At 38.8% G+C, this 20312-nt stretch overlaps 1 protein-coding gene across 11 annotated transcripts in view; it reads right to left on the bottom strand.

The window, feature by feature from the left end:
• Positions 1-2471: 2471 nt before the first annotated feature.
• Positions 2472-20312, bottom strand: part of mef2aa (myocyte enhancer factor 2aa) — a 61286-nt gene continuing 43445 nt past the window's right edge. For 4 of the 11 annotated variants that reach the window (XM_023264708.3, XM_023264705.3, XM_023264706.3 and 1 more), the window contains 8 exons: positions 19463-19597; positions 17400-17622; positions 16078-16137; positions 9959-10143; positions 8400-8423; positions 6644-6773; positions 6375-6498; positions 2472-6161 (listed from right to left, as the gene is read on the bottom strand). In XM_023264708.3, coding sequence (XP_023120476.1) covers positions 5825-6161; positions 6375-6498; positions 6644-6773; positions 8400-8423; positions 9959-10143; positions 16078-16137; positions 17400-17622; positions 19463-19597 — 1218 coding nt within the window. In that variant the 3' untranslated portion in view covers positions 2472-5824. Of the gene's footprint in view, positions 6162-6374; positions 6499-6643; positions 6774-8399; positions 8424-9958; positions 10144-16077; positions 16138-17399; positions 17623-19462; positions 19598-19664; positions 19797-20312 lie in introns of all 11 variants that reach the window. The other 7 variants (XM_055008937.1, XM_055008939.1, XM_055008941.1 and 4 more) reach the window with 7 other exon arrangements.

The raw sequence follows: 20312 nt of genomic DNA, 5'->3' as shown, positions 1-20312 counted from the left end.
CCTGTTTGTTTTACCTTGTTAAGGTCCATATGGTGTTTTTTTTTTTTTTTTTTTTTTATTCATGCTGTTAGACAAAGGTGAATAAAACGCCAGTTAACGTAATGACTGACCATAGATTTAGACTTCCGGGATTTCTTACGCAACAAATCTAAGGAACTAATCCTGTCACCTTGCAGAGTGAAGCTCAGTATATTGTTCAGAAGTGGTTTCTGGTTTAAACATGTACGTATTGCTAAATAACTACTGAAGTAACAGTAAATACATGAAATCTATCTATCTATCTATCTATCTATCTATCTATCTATCTATCTATCTATCTATCTATCTATCTATCTATCTATCTATCTATCTATCTAAGGAATTCTGGCTAAGTAGCTGGTGGAAAACTAATATTGGTAGGTATTAATAATACAAATTATTAATCTTTACTGCTGCTTAGCTATTGTGTCATTTTATTAGAAAACACTGTAAATAATAAATAAAGGGACAACATTTTACTGTTGCAGGCTTTAGTTTTAAAACAGTAACTAATAGAGTGATAGTTTATCATACTAAATTACACTAAATATAAGTACATTTTAAATGCAACAAATAAATAAATCTGGATTTCTGATAGTGCCAATGCTCTTACGTTCTTATTTTAGGTAATGGTAATTAAAAATGATAAATCGTCTATTGTCTTTCCTTTGAAAAATAATCCTCACAGTCAAATATCTTCCATGGTAATAAATGCATGAATTTGGTCACATTGACCTAATCAGACAGCAAAGATTTTTCTTCTATGTCCTCATAGTCTGACAGTATCTGTAACTCTGTAAGTGCAACAGAGATCGGAACTGTTCATCATTAGATGAATGAAAAGTATTGATTATAGAATTATTCTGCTGATGTTGTGGTCAGCAAAGCTATACTGAACAAAAAATAGGTCCAGCATGCAAATTCAATAATTCAATTTAGCCATTTGTGCACAAATAGTTTCTGAGATGCTCAACTGCTGACAATTTTTTTACATTTAAGTTAATCCACAACCTCATCAGGTGTGACTTTTAAGGACTATGATCAGATAGAGTGACCAGTACACAGACAATCCTTTAATCACCGACTATATAAGTCTAGTGTAAAATGCAGCTTTGTTCAAATAACACAATGACAGCTCTGGATATTCCACAACATGATTCTGTCCCCTACAATATCTACCAATTTAGTATCTTCTAAACATTTTTTTTTACAGTCAACCTGTAAATTTGGATAATTTTTTCTGTAATTTTACCAGATATTATCTACATTTTAACAAAACATGGACAATCTGTAAAATAGCAGCTAAACATTTTTTCACATTGTTCAGTACTTAATGTAGATATTTGTCTTTCAAATAACAGCAAATATCTGTAAAATTATTTTAAAACTGTAAAGATTAGTTTGATTTTTACATCAAATGAAAAACTATTAGTTTTGGCCTGTCGTTTTCTTTCTTTCTTTCTTTCTTTCTTTCTTTCTTTCAGTAAAATAATGATAAATTGTTCAAACAATTACAGTTAAAACAAATAAACTACGTAAATATTAGCAAACATTATTTCTGTACAGTGTAGGTGTACTTCAGGTCTACTCTCCATCTGCCCATTATCATTTCCAGTATAGTGATCATGACATCCATTCTGTTGTAGAGATGCTGTCTTGGAACAACAAATGCTTATTCTATGTTAAAAAAGAATAGATAGAATTTTATAAAATACTGCATGCTGTGTTTATAATTCTGTACATTACAAATAACTACAAGAGAGCCAAAATAAGTTGAACTTGCTTTGTTGGAGAGGCCTCAGCTGTACCAACAGGCAGGAAGTAAATTATTGTACTGCAGTGCCTCCTGCTGGCAATAATGTGGAAATGCACGGATCAAAACGAGCAGGTTTCTTTATCCGTTTTTGCACATTTTGTTTTAAAAAAAAAAAAACGCTTCCTGTACTGTACTGTAATTACATCTGTTTTAAAATACTACAAATACTTCCTTTAATTTGTGCTTCGTACTTCTACTAAACTTCATTTTAGAGGCAGGTATTGCACCATTTACTTACTTGCTTTTTTCCTCAAAACACCCAATGTGTTATTTAAATCTTTTATATTATTACAGATGAAACTACCCAATCTTCTTGTAATGCAGTTTAAATGAATCCAACCAGCCACAACACGAAAAAAGTTGGCTACATGTTAATGCATGTGTTTAATTATCCTAATATTACTCTCATTGCAAGTGATCTTATTTTATTATAATGGATATTTTCCTTTTACATTGGCCATCAACAGAGCATGTATGAAATCCTTACACTAATTTGAGCATCACATTTATAAAACAAACATTTTTAATCTGATGATTTCAATGAAAAATGTGCTGCCTGCTCAGTTTGTGTCAGCGATCATGAGATCAAAAAAATGTAGACTTTCAAAGCAACGTTAAAAGATGAATAGACAGTGAGTTCAGATTGAGCATACACTGAGGTGTTTAATAAAGTTGACAGTTTCTACTGTTTGGGACTTCACAGGAGAACGAATTCTATGAAAGAGTTGTTTACTTCATTTTATACAGAATAAGAGAGATAACCTAAATTACACATTAAAAGCCAATATTTTGTACTTTTGTGAAGAATACAAATTTTGTACAACAACATCTAGCATAGTATCTTAATTGTTTAATAAAAAGTTCACTTGAATATTTATTGTATGACGAAAATAAAATAACACATTCAAGGGAAATAAAATGTAGATTAACTTAAAATCTATTTCGATTTTGAAACAAATAATTTCATTATTGGCAACAAAGTCCAGCTTGTGCCGCCAAACGGTCTGAGCATTCAAACCGAAAACAGCTTCTTTAGTTAAGTGAACTATCAACTACAAACACTTACCAAACACGTAGTTCTGTTTATAAAAGCCATGAAGCAAAGCAGTGTACTCTTGCACAGCAAAGTGAAGAAAGTCCTCTACAGAGGTTCATTGATTACCCTTTCCTTTCACATTCATCAGTTGTGCACAATTTGGACAAAGACCAAAAGAGCAAAGTGTATCGCGGTGCATCCGCCAGGCATGTTTCTTGTGTGAGTCCTATCTGAGAAGAGGCAAGTCTGGTCGAGTTTGAGTGATATCTGCATCTTCAACTGAGAGAAAATAAGAGTGGTGTAATTTTTCTTTGGGATAAGGCATTTTCCTAACTGTGCATATAGACAGAGCAACTACAAAATTCCCTGATATGTTATTGAGTGCTAAAATATGTGCTCAACTACGAGGTGATGCTGCCGAGACAGGCAGACAGTTTTTGTTGTAGTCATTTATTATTGCTATTTTCACCTGCTGTGTTAAACTGGATTACATTATGGATCACTATACATTATATAAAGTATGTCTACCAATATATATATGAACATGAGGAAGATTGCCCTGGGGTATCCAAATAAATCAATCGGTGAAATGCATTATGTGTATATATGTATATATATATATATATATATATATATATATATATATATATATATATATATATATATGTAGCTTGTAGTCCAGTAACTCTCAGCTGGGGCACTTCAGAATAAGAGGCTAACAGTCTACACTCTTCTTCCTCATGCATCGCAGACTAAATATGGCCTGTAATGACATCATCTTCTGTGTGTTTCATGGGAACTGGGGTTAAAACTGCATAGATTCATTACGGGCGTAAACTGAGAACTACCGTGGAGCTGATGATTGGGGGGGGGGTTGACGAAGGTCAGCAAACCTCAGAGACACACACAAGACGTGCCGTGGCGAATGCAGAGCAACACCTCTCTCTCGTACAGCAAACTTCTCATACAAATGTGTGCCTTTCAGCAGTGAGATTGAAGTCAGTCAGTGTGTCGTATTATGATTTAGCTGCTGAATGATCTGTTTCTGTGAGGATGGGAAAGAAAAAAAGTCACAGCCCCCTTTTTTTTTGTCCCCTTCTGTCTATAGCACATGACTTCAACACATTTCAATTTAAAATTTTCTGGCTCCTAAGGTTCCTGGGGATGCAGTGCTCTTAATAATGGGGCGTGGGTATAAAGATACAATTTCTGGAGCCAATTAAGGAAACACAAGAGTATTGTTTTTACACATAATTATGACTAATAATTCAAGTAAACTGCAATATTTACAACCACACGTGGACACAGGCATCATCAGTTCTGTGTGAGCCACTTCTGTCACGTTCAAGTCCATGAACCAATAACAGGGCTAGTGGAAATAGAAAATTGAGAGATGCCATGTCTTTCAGTTGAGCTACATGCAAAAACAATAGATTATTCTTCAATGCGGGGCTGGGACCTTGGAAATTGAATGGTGGCAGTGTATTCAGCAGCTGCCGAAATACAACTAAGACAAGCTAACACAATAGGTGGGAAGAAACAATTTCCCCTAGCCTTGTGATCATCCTTCAAAAAATATGAAAATAGTGGAACTTCAACCTCACAGCATTGTTTTTTTTTTTTTACAATGTCTTCAGGGCAAACAATCACCACTAATAAAGAGGAGACAAAACAAATTGACCATCTGGAACTAAAACACATGGGAGTTTATGTTCAATTTAGAGAGACTAAATGAAATAGCAAATATTGACCAGTGAATCATTGACTTTCTGAAGGTCTACTCTTGTAAACTTGGCTGTAAACCACAAAAATATACTTTTCTTGAAAACGGTGATCATACAGTACATTCAGTATGTACTCACACCCTTGTAATATATATTAAAGTCGCTATTTACACAACAAAAAGACAATGTTTGGCTCAAATTTTTTTCAATTATACAAACAGAACAGCAAATGTTCATGGCTTTCGATATTGATTCAAGATCTGGTTTACATGACTTTACACTATAATAAAGCACATTAAAAAATAAAAACTATGATGAAAGAAATGGTGCATTTGAGTGAATTGTTAGGAAATCATAGCAACTGTACAAAACAACGCAAAAGAACAGCTTTGGCTTATATTACTGATGAACTGTTACACAAATGTGAACATGTTGACTTTCTCACCAGTTCAACTGGACAGGTTCGCACTATCTTAATTGCACATTAATATATCCTACTCTTTTAAATTATAAAATGAATAGTTTGTCATTATTGCAATAAATTCTGTTGCTATTTTACTTTTATGTCCAACATTATTGTTTCATGTGTTCACTAAAGTTGTTTCAACTGTTGCAATTATTTACTGTATAGTCAAAATTCCTGTGTGATCTTAATGAACTCCATGAGCTCTGTGTCTCCTGATCGACTGAATCAATAAATTAGAAGAGGCCACTTGAGATAAAGGTCTTGTATGGTTACAGCATGATTTTAGAGATAGTTTGTGCAGTGAACATCATATGTAAGGGTCCTCAGCCTGAAAGCAACACAACTTTCTCTGATTGTTTGCAACTTCCGAGCACAACAGCAAAACAGCAACTACATATAAGTGTCCGACTAGACCAGTGACTACGATAATCTACCGCCTATTGTTTAACAATTTTCTCTGAACATCTTTCTTCTGCAAACGTCATCTGAATTGCACCAAGTACCTGATACCACCTGCTCGTGCATATAATTCAGTCCAGCTAACTGATTTTTTAAAAAAATCTTACTGTTATCAGCTTGAGAATTTATTTTAGATATGTCCTGATACGTCTTATTACATTACATCTCAGTCTTACAAATTGAAGTGGAGTTGAATAATAGTATCATAATGATAGCTCTAAGGACCCCTGCTCTTTCTTTTATCTCCATGTCTAACCCCTCCCCCTCTCTGGCTGGCTGGTGACTGGAGGCTTGATCAGGGCTCTTTATGTCACCCATGTGTCCATGCGCAAGCGCTTGACTGACGGGCTCTCCCTATCCTCGGAGCCAGCAGGGGGTCTGCCCAGTCCCAGCGGGGAGTGGAAGTCTGGCCGGTGGTCCTCGCGATCGCTGCCGTCGTATGAGCTACAAGACGAGCTGAGGCTGTCGGCAGGTGAACGTCCCAGAACTTCCTGTCGGCTGGACCCTTGCTGCGGCTGTTGCGGAGGGAAGCCAGATGGGGTGACGCGCTCCCGTGGTGGTGAGATGGGCTCGGACTTGATATTTATGCTCTGGCTGGTGCTGATGGATAGGTTGGAGCCCTGAGGTAGGTGACCTCCACCACTGCAGCAAAGATAAGCAGGGCATTTTTTTGTTGTTTTATTTGTTAACCCAGCCCCCCAACAAAAAAAGAAAATGAGACAACAAATGTGTAATAATGTGAAAAGCCAGGAATATGTAGATGTGTGATTCAGCATGATATGACAGCACAGTGGGTGTTGCTTTTATGTGAGGGCGTCTGGAGAGTGTGCCTTTGTTGGGAAGTGTGTTACTCACACCAAAGAATTAAGAGCTGCCTGGCCCAGTTGATGCTGTTGCCATGCCGACATGGAGCCCAGTGAGAGCCCAGGAGAGCTGAAGCCCTGTAGGGAAGAGATCTCTGCACTGCTCAGGGAGTACTCTGTGAAAACAAAAGCAACCACACACACTGAGAACTCGTTCACATTTCAGCTACAACACCGTGTGCCACTGAGAAAAGAGCAGGAACCGACAGCGTGTAGAACATGAAGTCTCCGTCGAGGAGGTTGTTTTCGGTGCAGACTCACCAGCAGGATTGTAGGAGGTGGGCATGCCTGAGTAGACCAGACCCTGTGGGGGTAAACTGGGGGTGGTGACAGACACTACTGGAGTGGCCAGCGGCTGGGTGGACTGGGAACTGCTTATCCTCTGGGTGCTCTGAAAAACACCAAAAAACAACAAAGAAAATGCGTGAGCACAAAATATTGCACTTTAAAACAACAAACGTAGATACCGGACAATATAATAATTTTCTTATCACTGAAAGCATTCAATTACACTTTTAGCACCAACAAATTATTTTAATATTGAGTTGGTATATATACTGTATAATGTAGCAATCAGGGATGTCAGTGTAATAGTAAAAGCTGCCACAAGGTGGCGGTATAGCTTCATGGCGGTGAAAAATCTGATCTTTCTAATTCTGCATGGACTGTATGTTTTAAAGCATTTATGTCAAAATAGATAAAAGCGAAGGGCAAAACAATTAAACAACTGATAACATGATTCTTATAAGAATGTATCTAGTTCTAGAACTAGTTCTAGTGCATATATGTACATATATTTAAAAAAGTAATTAAAAAATGCAGATATACTTCTAAATAAAATGGCTACTAATATTTAGGCGGATTACAAGGATTTCCCTGCATATTTTCTTACATCAGTTTAACGTGGACAACTGACACGTAGTCAGTTCAGAAATCACAGGAAATGACATGCAACCATAAGCACAACAAACTCTGCTTAATGAGTTTAACTTTGTTAGACATGAAGAAACACGCAGAAACGGGGCAGGTAAGGACACCTGTGATCCTCAAACCCCCTTCAACAGCAATTTCAAAAACATTCAGAGTGAGGCAAACCAAAGTGAGTCTTGAGATCAGTTTTACACACAAACGCCTCCCTAACCGACAGAGTGCCAGAGGATAATATAAATGACACATTTCAATTCCCAGAGTGACGTACAGCAGAGCGCCGGTGGTTTTTAGTGCAGTGACTGGCATGCAGTCCACACAAACACACCTACACAGCTTGGTGTGGTCATGCAAACAAACTCGCAGTGAGCTACAAAATGCATTTAACTCCGACTGCGCTAATCAAATGCAGACATAGTTGAGAACAATACCGTAACAAATCCTCAGTGTATAATGTAACAAACATATGTGCAGCTGCCAGCGGTTACATTTGAAGCAGCATTGCATCATGATGTAGTTGATGGCTTCCTTGCATTGTTCCAACACTCTCCAGCCAGATGACTTCACCAAACCCAAGTATCACACAGAGTGAAATCATTTGAGATGATGTAATCTTCTTGTCCAAGGAAAAATATAAATGATTTATAGTTTTACTCATCACTCTTTAAATTCAAAAACTTCAAACTATGACTGCAGTATGATAGTATGATAGTTTAAAAAAATTAAGCATTGATTTGCTCTCTTCCTCTCTCTTTCCCTCACACACACACACACACACACACACACACACACACACACACACACACACACACACGCACACTCCTGGTGGTATATGACTAATATTGACGTGTTGGGAATAGAGGAGCCAATTTAACAGGCTGAGGCAATTTTCACAGGCCAAACCCAAAGCATGCAGTGACAAAACGTTTTTTTTTCCTTTTTCTTCTTTTTTTTTCTCTCTTAATTTCTTATTGCTGGCAGTCCTGAGAGCCAGTCTCCACTTTGAGCACGGCGTTCAGTCTAGCATCTGTGATTACCGGAAGCATGTTCACATTTCAGCCATTTGCCCAGGCATTTGTCAAAAACTCACCAAATCCATTTCCTCCTCCTCCGACTGCCCTCAACAGAAGAAAAGAAGAGAGTTACAGAAAATGAGCGGAGCGACTTTTGAATCGCTCGGGAAAATAGTTACAGCTTTCAAGACTTTACAGCAAAAGGGACGATGAAGAATATAAAATTGCGGATGACTTCTGCAGTTGTTGTAAAATCCCCTTTTTTTTTGGTACAAAGCACAGGCACACGATCATCTTGCCTTTATATAGCATGTAAGTACTCTAGGTGGCCACAATCTTCCAACAATGTGGATCTGAAGTTCTGAAGCAATTGTTTGTCAGGCTTTAAAATTCTTATTTTGTACATTACAAAGAAAAGACATCCAAGTTCTGGACAGAAGCTGGCAAAGAATCTAACCAAGAACTGTAAAAGTTATAGACTAACATTCACTCGATCGTGAGTTTGATGTTGAAATCAACTAACAGATCAAGGTTGCTCACTCACAGGTGCACCTAAAATCCTCCTTGTGCTGAAAGGAGGAACGAGAGGCCCATCTTCCATCTTTTCTGTGCTGTGGGACATACTGTGACCAGGCCAGGATTCTTAATACCCACACTCAATCAATAGCAGTAGGAAGACACGACAAGGGCGACAAGATATTATCTGGCTCACACCCTGGGCCCCTGATTAAGTCTTCATCTACACTCTGTCACACTGAAATGTGATTAATTTAATACCATTATGGCCTAATGACAGGCTGTCTGCAGACCTGCCACAGCCAGCACCCTCCGCAGCCTGTACCGGCCTGAAATGCTTCGTTGGCTCAGACAGATCCGAACCGACCTCCCACCACTGCCTAGCCTGTTTCAGACCTCTCTCAACACAACCAGTCCTGCTCTACATATTCCACACGCAGACATGGCAACACACAGTTGTTTAAACATTGCTCCAGGCTGGTTGAGGCTCGGCAAAGGAGGAGCACCCACAGTAACGAGAGGTTTATTTACAAAACACAATCATTTTTTCTGGAGTGGCTCCTCTTACTGACGCCACTAGCAAGACGCAAAGTTGAAAACAGCACATTTCCTGTCCCGTCTAAAAAAAAAACCCTCTCTTAGTTTTTTTCTTCAACGTTGATTTATGACTTGGAGAGTCTAGTTTAGCCTCAGGTGTTTGCTGTGGTAAGGGCGCTCTGCAACTTCATTATTATAATTAGAGAAAGCCTCTCATTTAAATGTGAATAATTGAAGGAGAGTTATGACACCTGGGCTGCAGATTCTTGGCTCGGTCCACATTTTAATCGAGGTGATTTAAGAAGAACACAGCACAAGAGGAGTCTTGCTCAGATCAGCCCTGACACAATGTTAGTGACTCCCACTTGGCTGATAAAGTCTTTATAGTGAGGTTGTCACCTCATGAGCACACCACATTGATGTGATAACATCGAAAATGTGTGTAGGCAAAATCTTGCAAAACATTCTGCAATGAGAGTCAAGATAAAGACACTAAACAAAGCTGTGCTCTGCCCTGCAGCGGAGATATTTAAAGGTCCGTTAGCTGGTGATACTTGTGTGCACTGGTGTGCTCTGTACTCACCAGTGGGGGCATCATTCCTTTGCTTGATGGAGGAATAACCACCCTTAGGTCTGGCTTGCGGCTTCCCATTCCCATGCTCCCTCCAGGGGGTGGCGGAGACTTGGTGGGCATGACTTTACCCAGGCCATTGCCGCTGGGTGTGCTGAGGAGGCCCGGTGAGCCCCTGGGGTTAACAAAACCATTCCCTGCAGAGGTACACAACAACACACAAACACATCATCAAACCATGGACTGTGACTGACAACACTCCCAGTCATCAAGGCAGCCTCTCGCACCGTGTTGTTTTCCAGCTTGCTGCAGCACACCGCGTTAAGTGTTTCCAACCCTCTGGGAAGTTTTAATAGACTGGGATAATTATCCTGCACATTTACAAAAATAAAATGTCCATTTCAAAATTGATGAGCCTTTTATTTTTATTGTGAATGATTACATCAAAGCCAGATCTGTGCATCTTGGGATGAGGAGCAGTTCACTGACAAATGTACTGTGACTGTTTAAAAGAAATAGCTGAAGCCATTATAGTTGAATAAAAAACAATAAAATGTAGTTCTGTGTTGTTTTTAAGACACACAAACAAATGCAAAGTGCTAGACTCTCCCCTCAACATTTACACCTTGGTGTTCATGGCTGTTAGTCATTTCCTTTTTTCAAGTGAGTATGAGTCCCCACAACTTATTTTAAGAACTCCCACTCCCTCTCCATCACTCCATCTACTGAAAAGGATGAATATTATCGCAGAGTTTGAAATTCAACAAAGAACAGTACTTGAGGGAACTTTTTCATAGCATTGCTGTACATGTAATTGTTTGGGATACAGTCTAAAAGCTTCTGTTAGCAAAAAATGTATAATAAAGTATTTATATATTTTATCATGTATTATGTGTCCTTGAGTTTTTGCCAAGTAGAAATGAATAATTACAAAACAAAACCAGTGTCAAAAGTCAACCGCCACAATTTGTTACAGCCCTGGAAAATGTCTGCATCTGGTATTTTGACAGGTGTTGTGTTGTTTCTAAATACACTTTTCATAAGATATTTATTCTTCCTGTTTTTGTCATCCTACAGTACCTTATTTTCAACTGCAAGATACTGTATGACTCATCTGCACAAGGTCTGCAGTGGGATTCTGCAGATTCCACACAAATGCACTCTAATAAAAATGGAGCGTCCAATTGTTATGAAAACAAAAACCAAACAAAAGTAATATTTCAAGTGCACATGAATTTTAAAGTGGACTTGCTTCATGTAAGTCAGAGTAAAATCTGTACTTTGACGCCAAACTATGTAGAAGTCTTGAAAACAAAGGGAAGAAAGAATTATTGCTATCTAGAACTGCATCAGCTGATCAGTAACACTTCAACAAGTTGCTGACTTCTTCATTGTTTTCAGTGTACCCCAGTGAAACACAAAGTGTGCACAACCAGTATGCTCTTGCGTAGGAACATAATGGAACAATAGCCCCTCTGACTACAGATAAGGGGAGCAACAATTCATGGTCAAATAAACAGTTATGAAGTCTACAATAGTATCTCACAGCTGAATCAACAGTATATACAAGCAGCTATCGCCATCAGCTCTGGCTTTGATCATACAAGACTTGGCTTCTGCAAGAAAACAATGTTTACAGAATTAGCAGAGTAAATGTCCAAGGCCCTAAAAATAGCAGGCCTGATTAAAAGCAGCAAAGATGTCATTCGGCGGGAATGAAGTTAGTGCAAGGAGAACTTCATGCAAAGGAATGGATTGTAATGTGACAACTTGGCAAAATTTTCCTTAACAGAGGTCTGCCCAAAACATAAAGCTGCTGTTGAGAAAAACAAGACAAAGGAGATGACAAATAGGTCTTTTCACAACAGACACTTTGACTTATAGCAGGGAACCACCTTCCCTGTCATTAGTGGGTGACCTATTCTGCCTCCTGAGCCACAGCCGCCCCACGTTGTTACTGTCATTTATAATGTTTTCCTAATGTTATAAATGAGACGTGCTTTTTCAGCAATGACACATTTAAATCTTAAGTTATGTATTTTGCTAGTTGTTTTTATTCCTGTGTTATTTAAAACATTTAACACATATAAAATAATATAACAAGGCATCTTCTGGTAACACACATACACAACCAAAAGAAAACATCAATTATGTGCCTCTGTAATGACATATTTTAACACAAAATGTAATACACTGTGTGCCAAGAACAAATAAATAGGCCTCCCACAAGCCTGAGGTAAAACCTTAAAGGTGGAGTATGTGAATCTTATCGAATAAGATTTTTGTTAAATGGAGTGACTATCCCCTCACGATCTGCTAGCTGTTCACTCTTTCTGCATAATAGAAAAAAATCTGGTGTTTGTCCACAGTAAATGGGAAACCAACAACTCAAACAACTGATCCACAATTCCAGCTATGGGGGAAATAGATACAGTGGCCAATGCACTGGTTTTAATTGGCTTGTCTAGCTAAAAATGAGCTGTCCTAAACTTTACAGTGCTGTGAGAGAATATGCCAAAGACAGGCAGCACAAAGTGAGCTCTAAATGACTAAAGGTTGAAATACATTTCTACTGGTTAGCAAAACTGTACTAAGAGTCATTCCAAGACTTCAACTGTTGGTTTTTAACTTGCATGTTGTGTGATATACACCATCTGTATTAATCTATAGTAGTCCCATGGCTCTACAGATGGCAATGTTGGTATTTCAGTCCACCACTTTGGTCCAGACTTAAAGATCTCTATAACTATTGGATAGATTAAATCTGGGCTATTCATGGTAGCGAAAGAATGAATCCTACAAACTTTGGTGATCCTCTGACTTTTGCTGTTGTGCCGCCGTGAGGATGACAATTTTGGCTTTTTGTAAAATGTCCTGATAACTATTGGATTGTTAAATCCTAATGACTTTGTTGATATCCTGCTATTGTCTGTCATCATTGGCAGGTTAAAACTTTCACATTTGGTGGCATTGTGCAACATACTTCTGCACAACTGCAAGTATTGCCAAGACATGTGGTTCAAGCATACATCTTTCTCTCAAATGGAAAAAAAAAATCCAGTGACTTTTGATTTAGCACCATCACCAGGCTTTGATTTATGACCAAATAAACATAAAACTCAGGATTTCTTTCTGAAATAACTGTCAGCCATAGTAAACATAGTGATGTATACATATTATTTGTATGTTTGTTAGTACAGGTCCATTTGATCTATAGCTCATAGTAATATTTTCCATCCAAACAAGAGGTTATATTATTCGTTCAGTCGAATACACCCCTACTATACTATAAATGTGTAAAAATGTGTATGAGTAAAGCTTACAGAGAATTGTTCCACCAAATCACAGTGTACATACAACTATTGCTTTTGTAATCTTAATTACAGAATTGGAATATAATCACACTGTATATATTTACATTTCAGTCATTTTCTTTCATCCTCTAATTTGTAATAAACTGAAGTCTACAACAACATGATGGGCTGAAGTGTGTCACACTGTCATCTGTCATTTCATAACAGAGCAAAGACAGACAAACTGTGCTGTGTTAACTGGCCAATTTAGACTCGGATTAATCCACCTGACTTACTTATTTGCAGAACGAGTCTGATTATAACTTCAGATGTCTGATGATGAGTAAAACAAATAGTTCTTTCAAATAAATGGCAAGAAGGGAACACATGTCTGAACAAATACCACAAAGTTAATTCTGAGCCAAGATAACAGCCACAAGTTAAGGCCAAGCCTTCAGCAGGGACATTTTACTGGGCTTTTCTGATGTCTGCCCTCATTCTATATTCAAACTTCTCTAACAGATTGGTTGTGCCAGTAAATCCTCTCTGACTGAAGCTTGTGCACGTTGAAAGCTGTTTGGTTTTCTGTTCATTGTCCTGAATTATTAACATGGTCTGGGAAGGGACATTACATAAGGCCTTGTGTTCACAACAGAAACCTTCAGTTTTCATTTTAAGTTCAGGGAGAGACAACAGAGTAACTTATTGTGCCCAACATCCCACATGCCTCAGGTTCCAGCAAAAGGAGAAAATATTTTAACGAATGAGAAGAAATAGCTGCAGATCAAGGCCCTTATATTTCTATTTCTAATAACAGATGTCACACACAGTCCAATTGTTGTGTCTCAGATAACTAATTCCAGACAGGATGTTCTGAAGGTGATTTATTAAGACTAAAAGGCAGATAGCAATCAGTTAAATAACTGTTCTTAACCCCCAACCATTTTGCTAAAGACTGGAGAAAAATTGACACACGTATTGACGTTGTTTTATCTTTTTGTAGTACAGGAACGATCTCTTATTAACCCCCAACTTTCAGACAACTTATAATATTAAACCAGCTTTAATGAATCAAAAACTACAATAAAAGAACAGAATTTTGTGAAACTAAAACAGACCTGACACAGCTCCAGCACCAGCTATTTTATTACCTGATGTCTGCTGAACTTACACACAAACCTGCTCTGTAAATGTGTTTCAAGAGCTTGTAATGCTCCAATATTAATGAAGGGATGTGTACGTCTTGCAGACACATTACATAACAGCAAGTTCTCTCTTAAATCCTCCCTTTTCACCACATCTTTCTCCACCACTCAAGGACTGGAGCTTGTAATTAGGTGTAATTGTAGTGAGTTGTTGAGAGAAAAGAGGTATTACACGCTGGAGCATACACCGTACACAGTAAAATGAGACTTAAAGAGAAGTTGTTTTTGAAGGTGTATTAGCTGTTGAGCTATTATCTGAACCACAGACTAGACAAGAACAACAGATGGCTTATTTCAGAAAGAACAACTGTGATGTGTGTGCCAGAAAATGTTGCCAATAATGCTCACTGTGGTATTGTACATGCACGTACGTATGCTTGTAAGGCAGGAAATTTACACAAACAGCTAATAAATAAACCAGATCCTACTACTAGAACAGCTGTCCATCACAGACCCTGCAGTGTAAATTAAAGTTTCCTCTTGTACTTTTGCTCAGCTCAAAAAAATAAATATTCATTATTTGACTGAACCTTGCTGTACATGCATGTAGTCTTCTCCCTGCTGTGACTCTGTCAAACAGGAGAGAAGATATCACATGGCACATCTTCCATCTGGCCACTTTGAAAGGCTTCTGCTGTGGTCATAGCTGCTACTTGTGAAAAATCATAACTATGTCAGGAATGGTCATCTGACATCAGGGCTGGAGAGGTTAGTCATCCCTGTAGTCTCTGCTCTTCTACACACTTGGTACAAACAACAGCTGCAGCATGCTCACACTGTGCCAAACTCTGACACCCCCTGGTAGAGACTCCTGACTCTACCCTGACCCAATACCACACCCAAACTTAAAAAACTAACCCAGCACTCTCAATAAAATGCCACTGGAAACCAATCCGAGGTGGTGTGTGCGTTTAAGCCTTTATTCTTGCGAATCTTCAACTAGTTATTATCACTGAATGCCGAGCAGCTTTGTAACAGCGTGCTGCATTTTACCAGAAACACTGTATGTAGCACAACAAGCTGAGTGACAAGGAAAGAGTTAAACTCCACCTGCCTCCATGTCTCACACAGCACATTTCAGCCATGACAGGCTGTCCGGTCATTGTGTACTGAGGACTTAGTGGGATGACATGGCCTGAATACCTACAGGGTTATGCTGGTCTAGGCATCTTACAGACCCTCTCCAGCCTTATAAGGGCTGCCAGGGCAGTGGGGGGGAAGCAGATGCACCTGTCAATAGAGGGAAGGAAACAGGAGGAGGCAGAACTACATGGAGTTTAAAGGAAGCACTGCGTTTATTTACCTGCCGAAGTCAGTTGGGCAGCTAATTGACATGCCTGGTTACCCTTTTTCAAGTACAAACACCACACTGTGTGAGTACTGCCAAGCCATTTCCCATCTCTCAAATGTGCATTTAACAAGCATATCATAAACTTCCTCCGCTGAGAGGACACCTGCACTCTCTTTGCATGCAAAGAAAATACAGTCAGGCCAATGTGCGATCAGCTAATGATGGCGACAACTGCCTTGAACCAATCACAAATGGAGACGCAACTATCCAGCTCGTGTGCTAAGCAGGAGGCCTATTGGGCAGAGCTACAGAGAGCTAATGAATCTCTCCGGGAGGACTTACCCGCTGGGCTGGAGCCCGCACCACTTGGCACTGAAAGGTCTGTGGTATCCAGCATGCCACCTAATGAGATGCACAGAGTGAGATGATTAACCATCTGCATCCTTCTGCAAGCTAGCGGAGCATGTGATGGAGATGGCAGACCAGACATGAAAATGTCATGTAGATCTATCTTCACAGCGCACGAAAGGGTGGCTTGTGCTCCGCCAGTGTCCTCATGGTGGGGAAATTTTCAATATATGATTAAAGAGAGTAACATCAAGCTGTGTTCAGCATGTTTGTAAAGTTATAGATGGTGAATCCAGCATTCCACTGTGAGGCTTCAAGGAGAAGCCATTCTAATAGAAGTCAGGCATCTATTCGAGTCTCTCTGAACAGCTGACATTTTAAGAGATACAAATAAATCCAAGAACACAACAACAGAATGCCACCTGAACCTCAACAGTTTTTAGCTTGTGAAATGTGCTGATCTAATATGAATCATAAAAAAAAGAAGAAAAACAATACAGATCTTGCACTGAATAATCAAGAAAGAGGAGTTATTCTGAAGAACAACTATTTAGTAAACCCGTTGTGAATAGGTAGGTGTCAGCCAATTCTGATATATGGTTAATTCTGAATGAGATATTTCACACCTTGCTGCATGTACTTCCATCATACGCGGTGTAGCTGAATCTTGCAAAAGCCATCTGGACCGACTGAGTCAGACCAGTCATACAAGTACTAGCATCTGACATCATTTTTCCACAATGCTGATACAGTAAAAGGTGTGATGATGAGCATTTTAGAGGGTGTGAAAAAATATATCACACAAACACCAATTAAAGGGTGTTAGTATGACATGACTTGACATTAGGTCCCCTGCATCCGACACCATTTTGGACAAAAAGTGTAAACTCTTTTTGTGATAGAGACAGCCAAAAAAGTTTCTTGCAGAGAGTTGGATGAGAAGATTTATGTCAAATCCAGCCGTAGTATGAAGCTAGAGCGAAGAGGCGATTTGACTAAAAAGGAAGGAATGGGAAACAGCAAAGCCTGGCTGTGTACAAAGTTTATAAATCTGTCTCTGACACAAACTGATTTTTTCCCTTTTTTTTTATTGGAGCAACAACACTCATTGTTTCCCCCACTGAGAGAGCAGCATGGATCTTCTTGACTGACTCTGGGTGAGACAGTCAATAACAGTAACTTCCCCAAATCTTGAACTGCTCCTTTCAAGCAAAATTTTTGATATTGACACACACAAAAAAAAAAGACTTCACGATGGCAAACAGTGTTAACCACCATTATTAGTTCATCCACTTTGGGGGTTGTTACCCACTAACCTGCACTGCCTGCACTGGTGGGCCTCTGGGAACTTCCGCTGGAGCCAACATTCCTGTGCAGAGAGGCCTGTGGAGGGGACAGCATCCCGCTCTCGCTCAGAGAGGCCGTGGCTGCTGCCAGGGCCTGGCTGCCCAGAGTCCCTCCTGCCTGGTACATGGCATTAGGGTTGGATACAGGCACTGCCACATGCATGGAGAAGTTCTGCTGAGGCAATGCTGTGGGCTACAAGAGGGAGACAAACACACAAATATTTACACACAGCACATTGAAAACCCAAGGTCTGATGACTATGATGGATCAGTGGTTGTCATGGCATCATTAACAGAGAGCTCTCCTTGAGGGTTAGCTTCAATAGACTAATAGATTCACAAAACAGTGAGGGCAGAGCACATTAAACTGCAAAGGGATCTACTACATTGTAAGCTTGACAGCTGCTTTTTACACATAATTAACATAACATAATTACATATATATATATATATATATATATATATATACTACCGTTCAAAAGTTTGGGGACACCCAGAGTGTTTCATGTTTTCCATGAAAACTCACACTTTTATTCATGTGCTAACATAATTGCACAAGGGTTTTCTAATCATCAATTAGCCTTTCAACACCATTAGCTAACACAATGTAGCATTAGAACACAGGAGTGATGGTTGCTGGAAATGTTCCTCTGTACCCCTATGGAGATATTCCATTAAAAATCAACCATTTCCAGATAGAATAGTCATTCACCACATTAACAATGTCTAGACTCTATTTCTGATTAATTAAATGTTGTCTTCATTGAAAAAAAATGCTTTTCTTTCAAAAATAAGGACATTTCTAAGTGACCCCAAACTTTTGAATGGTAGTGTATATAAATATATAGGAAACATTTCTGCCCAACATTTGAAGACAATCAATCATCAAAAAAGTTTATTCTCATTAACATCATACATACAGAATGTACACAAATCTTCAGTAGTACTGCAGCATACACAAAACAGGGAAAACAAAAATCCAAATTCAAAAAAACATGCGTTCAGGTGATCACTTTGGCATTGCAGCAGTCAGCACCACAGATGTACTTTTGCCTTTTGAAACACCCATTGTGTAATGTGTTTCTCAGCACATGAAAAAGCAGTGATGGGGATTTACAGCTACAAGATTTGCAAAGTCATTTGCATTTACCCACAAAGTGCTGACTGTGCAAAGCGTAAGTGAGAATGACAGGTGGCAGTGAGAACGGTTCATCATAGCATTATCCAGTGAGCCAGTAGGGTGCTATCATTAGTTTGTTAATGGCAAATCGGTGCTCTTCATGTTAGGAACATAGAGAAAACAACTGCTTTGGTAAGCACTATGTTCTTGCACAATTTCAACATTGTCATGCATGATAAGATCACAATAGATATGTCATATTAAGGTTAGCCAGTGTGGAACCTGATGGGAATGATGAGGACCGGGAAGACGCTAAATAATAGTTTAAGATCAGTGTGCTTGGGGGGCATGATAACTGGAAGAAATATTTTACGCTAGAATGCACTGAGAAGAGCAATATAAACACTTTAAATGGGAAATTTTAAATATTACTTTATAAAGGACATGGAAATTTTATTTATTTGTTGATTTTTATCTATGAGTTGGACATATAGTTTAAGTAGGTTTGAGTTTGTGAAAGACGCTGCAGCTCTTGAGGATAAACACAAGACTCCCAAAGTATTTACTGTAAGCTCCCGCTGTGTTTAAATAATGGCTGCTGTTCGATTTATGATAACATGACTGTGATACTTGGGTGTAATATTTCTAGCAGAAGCATGCAACATTTCACCTGTTAATGAAATGTGATCTTATCAGGGTGTGCCAAAATATCAGCTGCAAAACAAATCAACATAAGAAAACAAATGCACACCCAGTAAAGGGGGGCATTGATCTTAAGCCAGGGTAGTTCTGAAAGAAGTTAAAAGAGGTTCTGGAGGGGTAACGAAAAGAGGAAAAAAGTTAAACGAAAAAAGAGTCAAAATCCTTTTGTGCCACAAAGCCAAGCAAGAACATTTGCATTTACAGTACTTACGATTTTATGATTTCTCATCATATTATCAAACTCCTCATTAATTTTTTTATACTTTTCTTCTGTGTGAGGAGTGAGGACATATGAGGCATCGGGGTCCGGGCTATCACAACCTCTGTGTTCTTTCTTGTTTAGCGCCTGTAGTGAACACCAACATAAAGACAGGAATCAACACAAAATAGCAGGGGACAAAGGAAGTACTTACACCACAGCGCTTGTACATTAAATCACTGTCTTCGCTTAGTTTGCCGAAATGGTCGTCCATGAGGGGGCTGTGCCCAAAACAGTCATCGGGATCAGGACTAGCACAGTCATTATGGCCTTTGTTTCTCAATTTCTGAAATGAAATTGCACAGTTGAAAAGAAACAGTATACAAGTTGTGGCTCTGTGTTTTTGCTGCTTGTTCTCTAATATCTATGCAGTACCATGCAAAAGTTTTAGGCACTTCAAGCCTTTTGATTTGTGTCTGTTGAACAGTATCATGAAGTCTTTGTCCCAAATTCATTCTAGAGCAATATAAACACATAGTCTTCAATGACAAGAAGAACAACAGTCTTGCAACAGATGGCATGGTCCCTATAGAGGCCTGATCAGTGAGTCAGTGTGAGATCATATGAAGACACAAAAGACAGAGTCAGCCTGTATCCACAATTTCTCCAAGATGCTTGGAACAACCTGCCTGAAATCATAAACTGATGTTTTATGCACTATGGATGAAGTTAATCATCCTAATTTGTGAAAATATACCTACAACTTTTGCACAGCACCAAACTTTAAATTGAACTACATATAAAAATATCAACATCTGCTGTATGTTTATCCTTCAGTTTTTTTTCCTTTGTGGCAACTGCT

Source organism: Amphiprion ocellaris, chromosome 3, assembly GCF_022539595.1.
Source record: "Amphiprion ocellaris isolate individual 3 ecotype Okinawa chromosome 3, ASM2253959v1, whole genome shotgun sequence".
NCBI lineage: Eukaryota > Metazoa > Chordata > Actinopteri > Pomacentridae > Amphiprion > Amphiprion ocellaris.
This window is presented reverse-complemented; position numbering and strand designations above follow the sequence as displayed.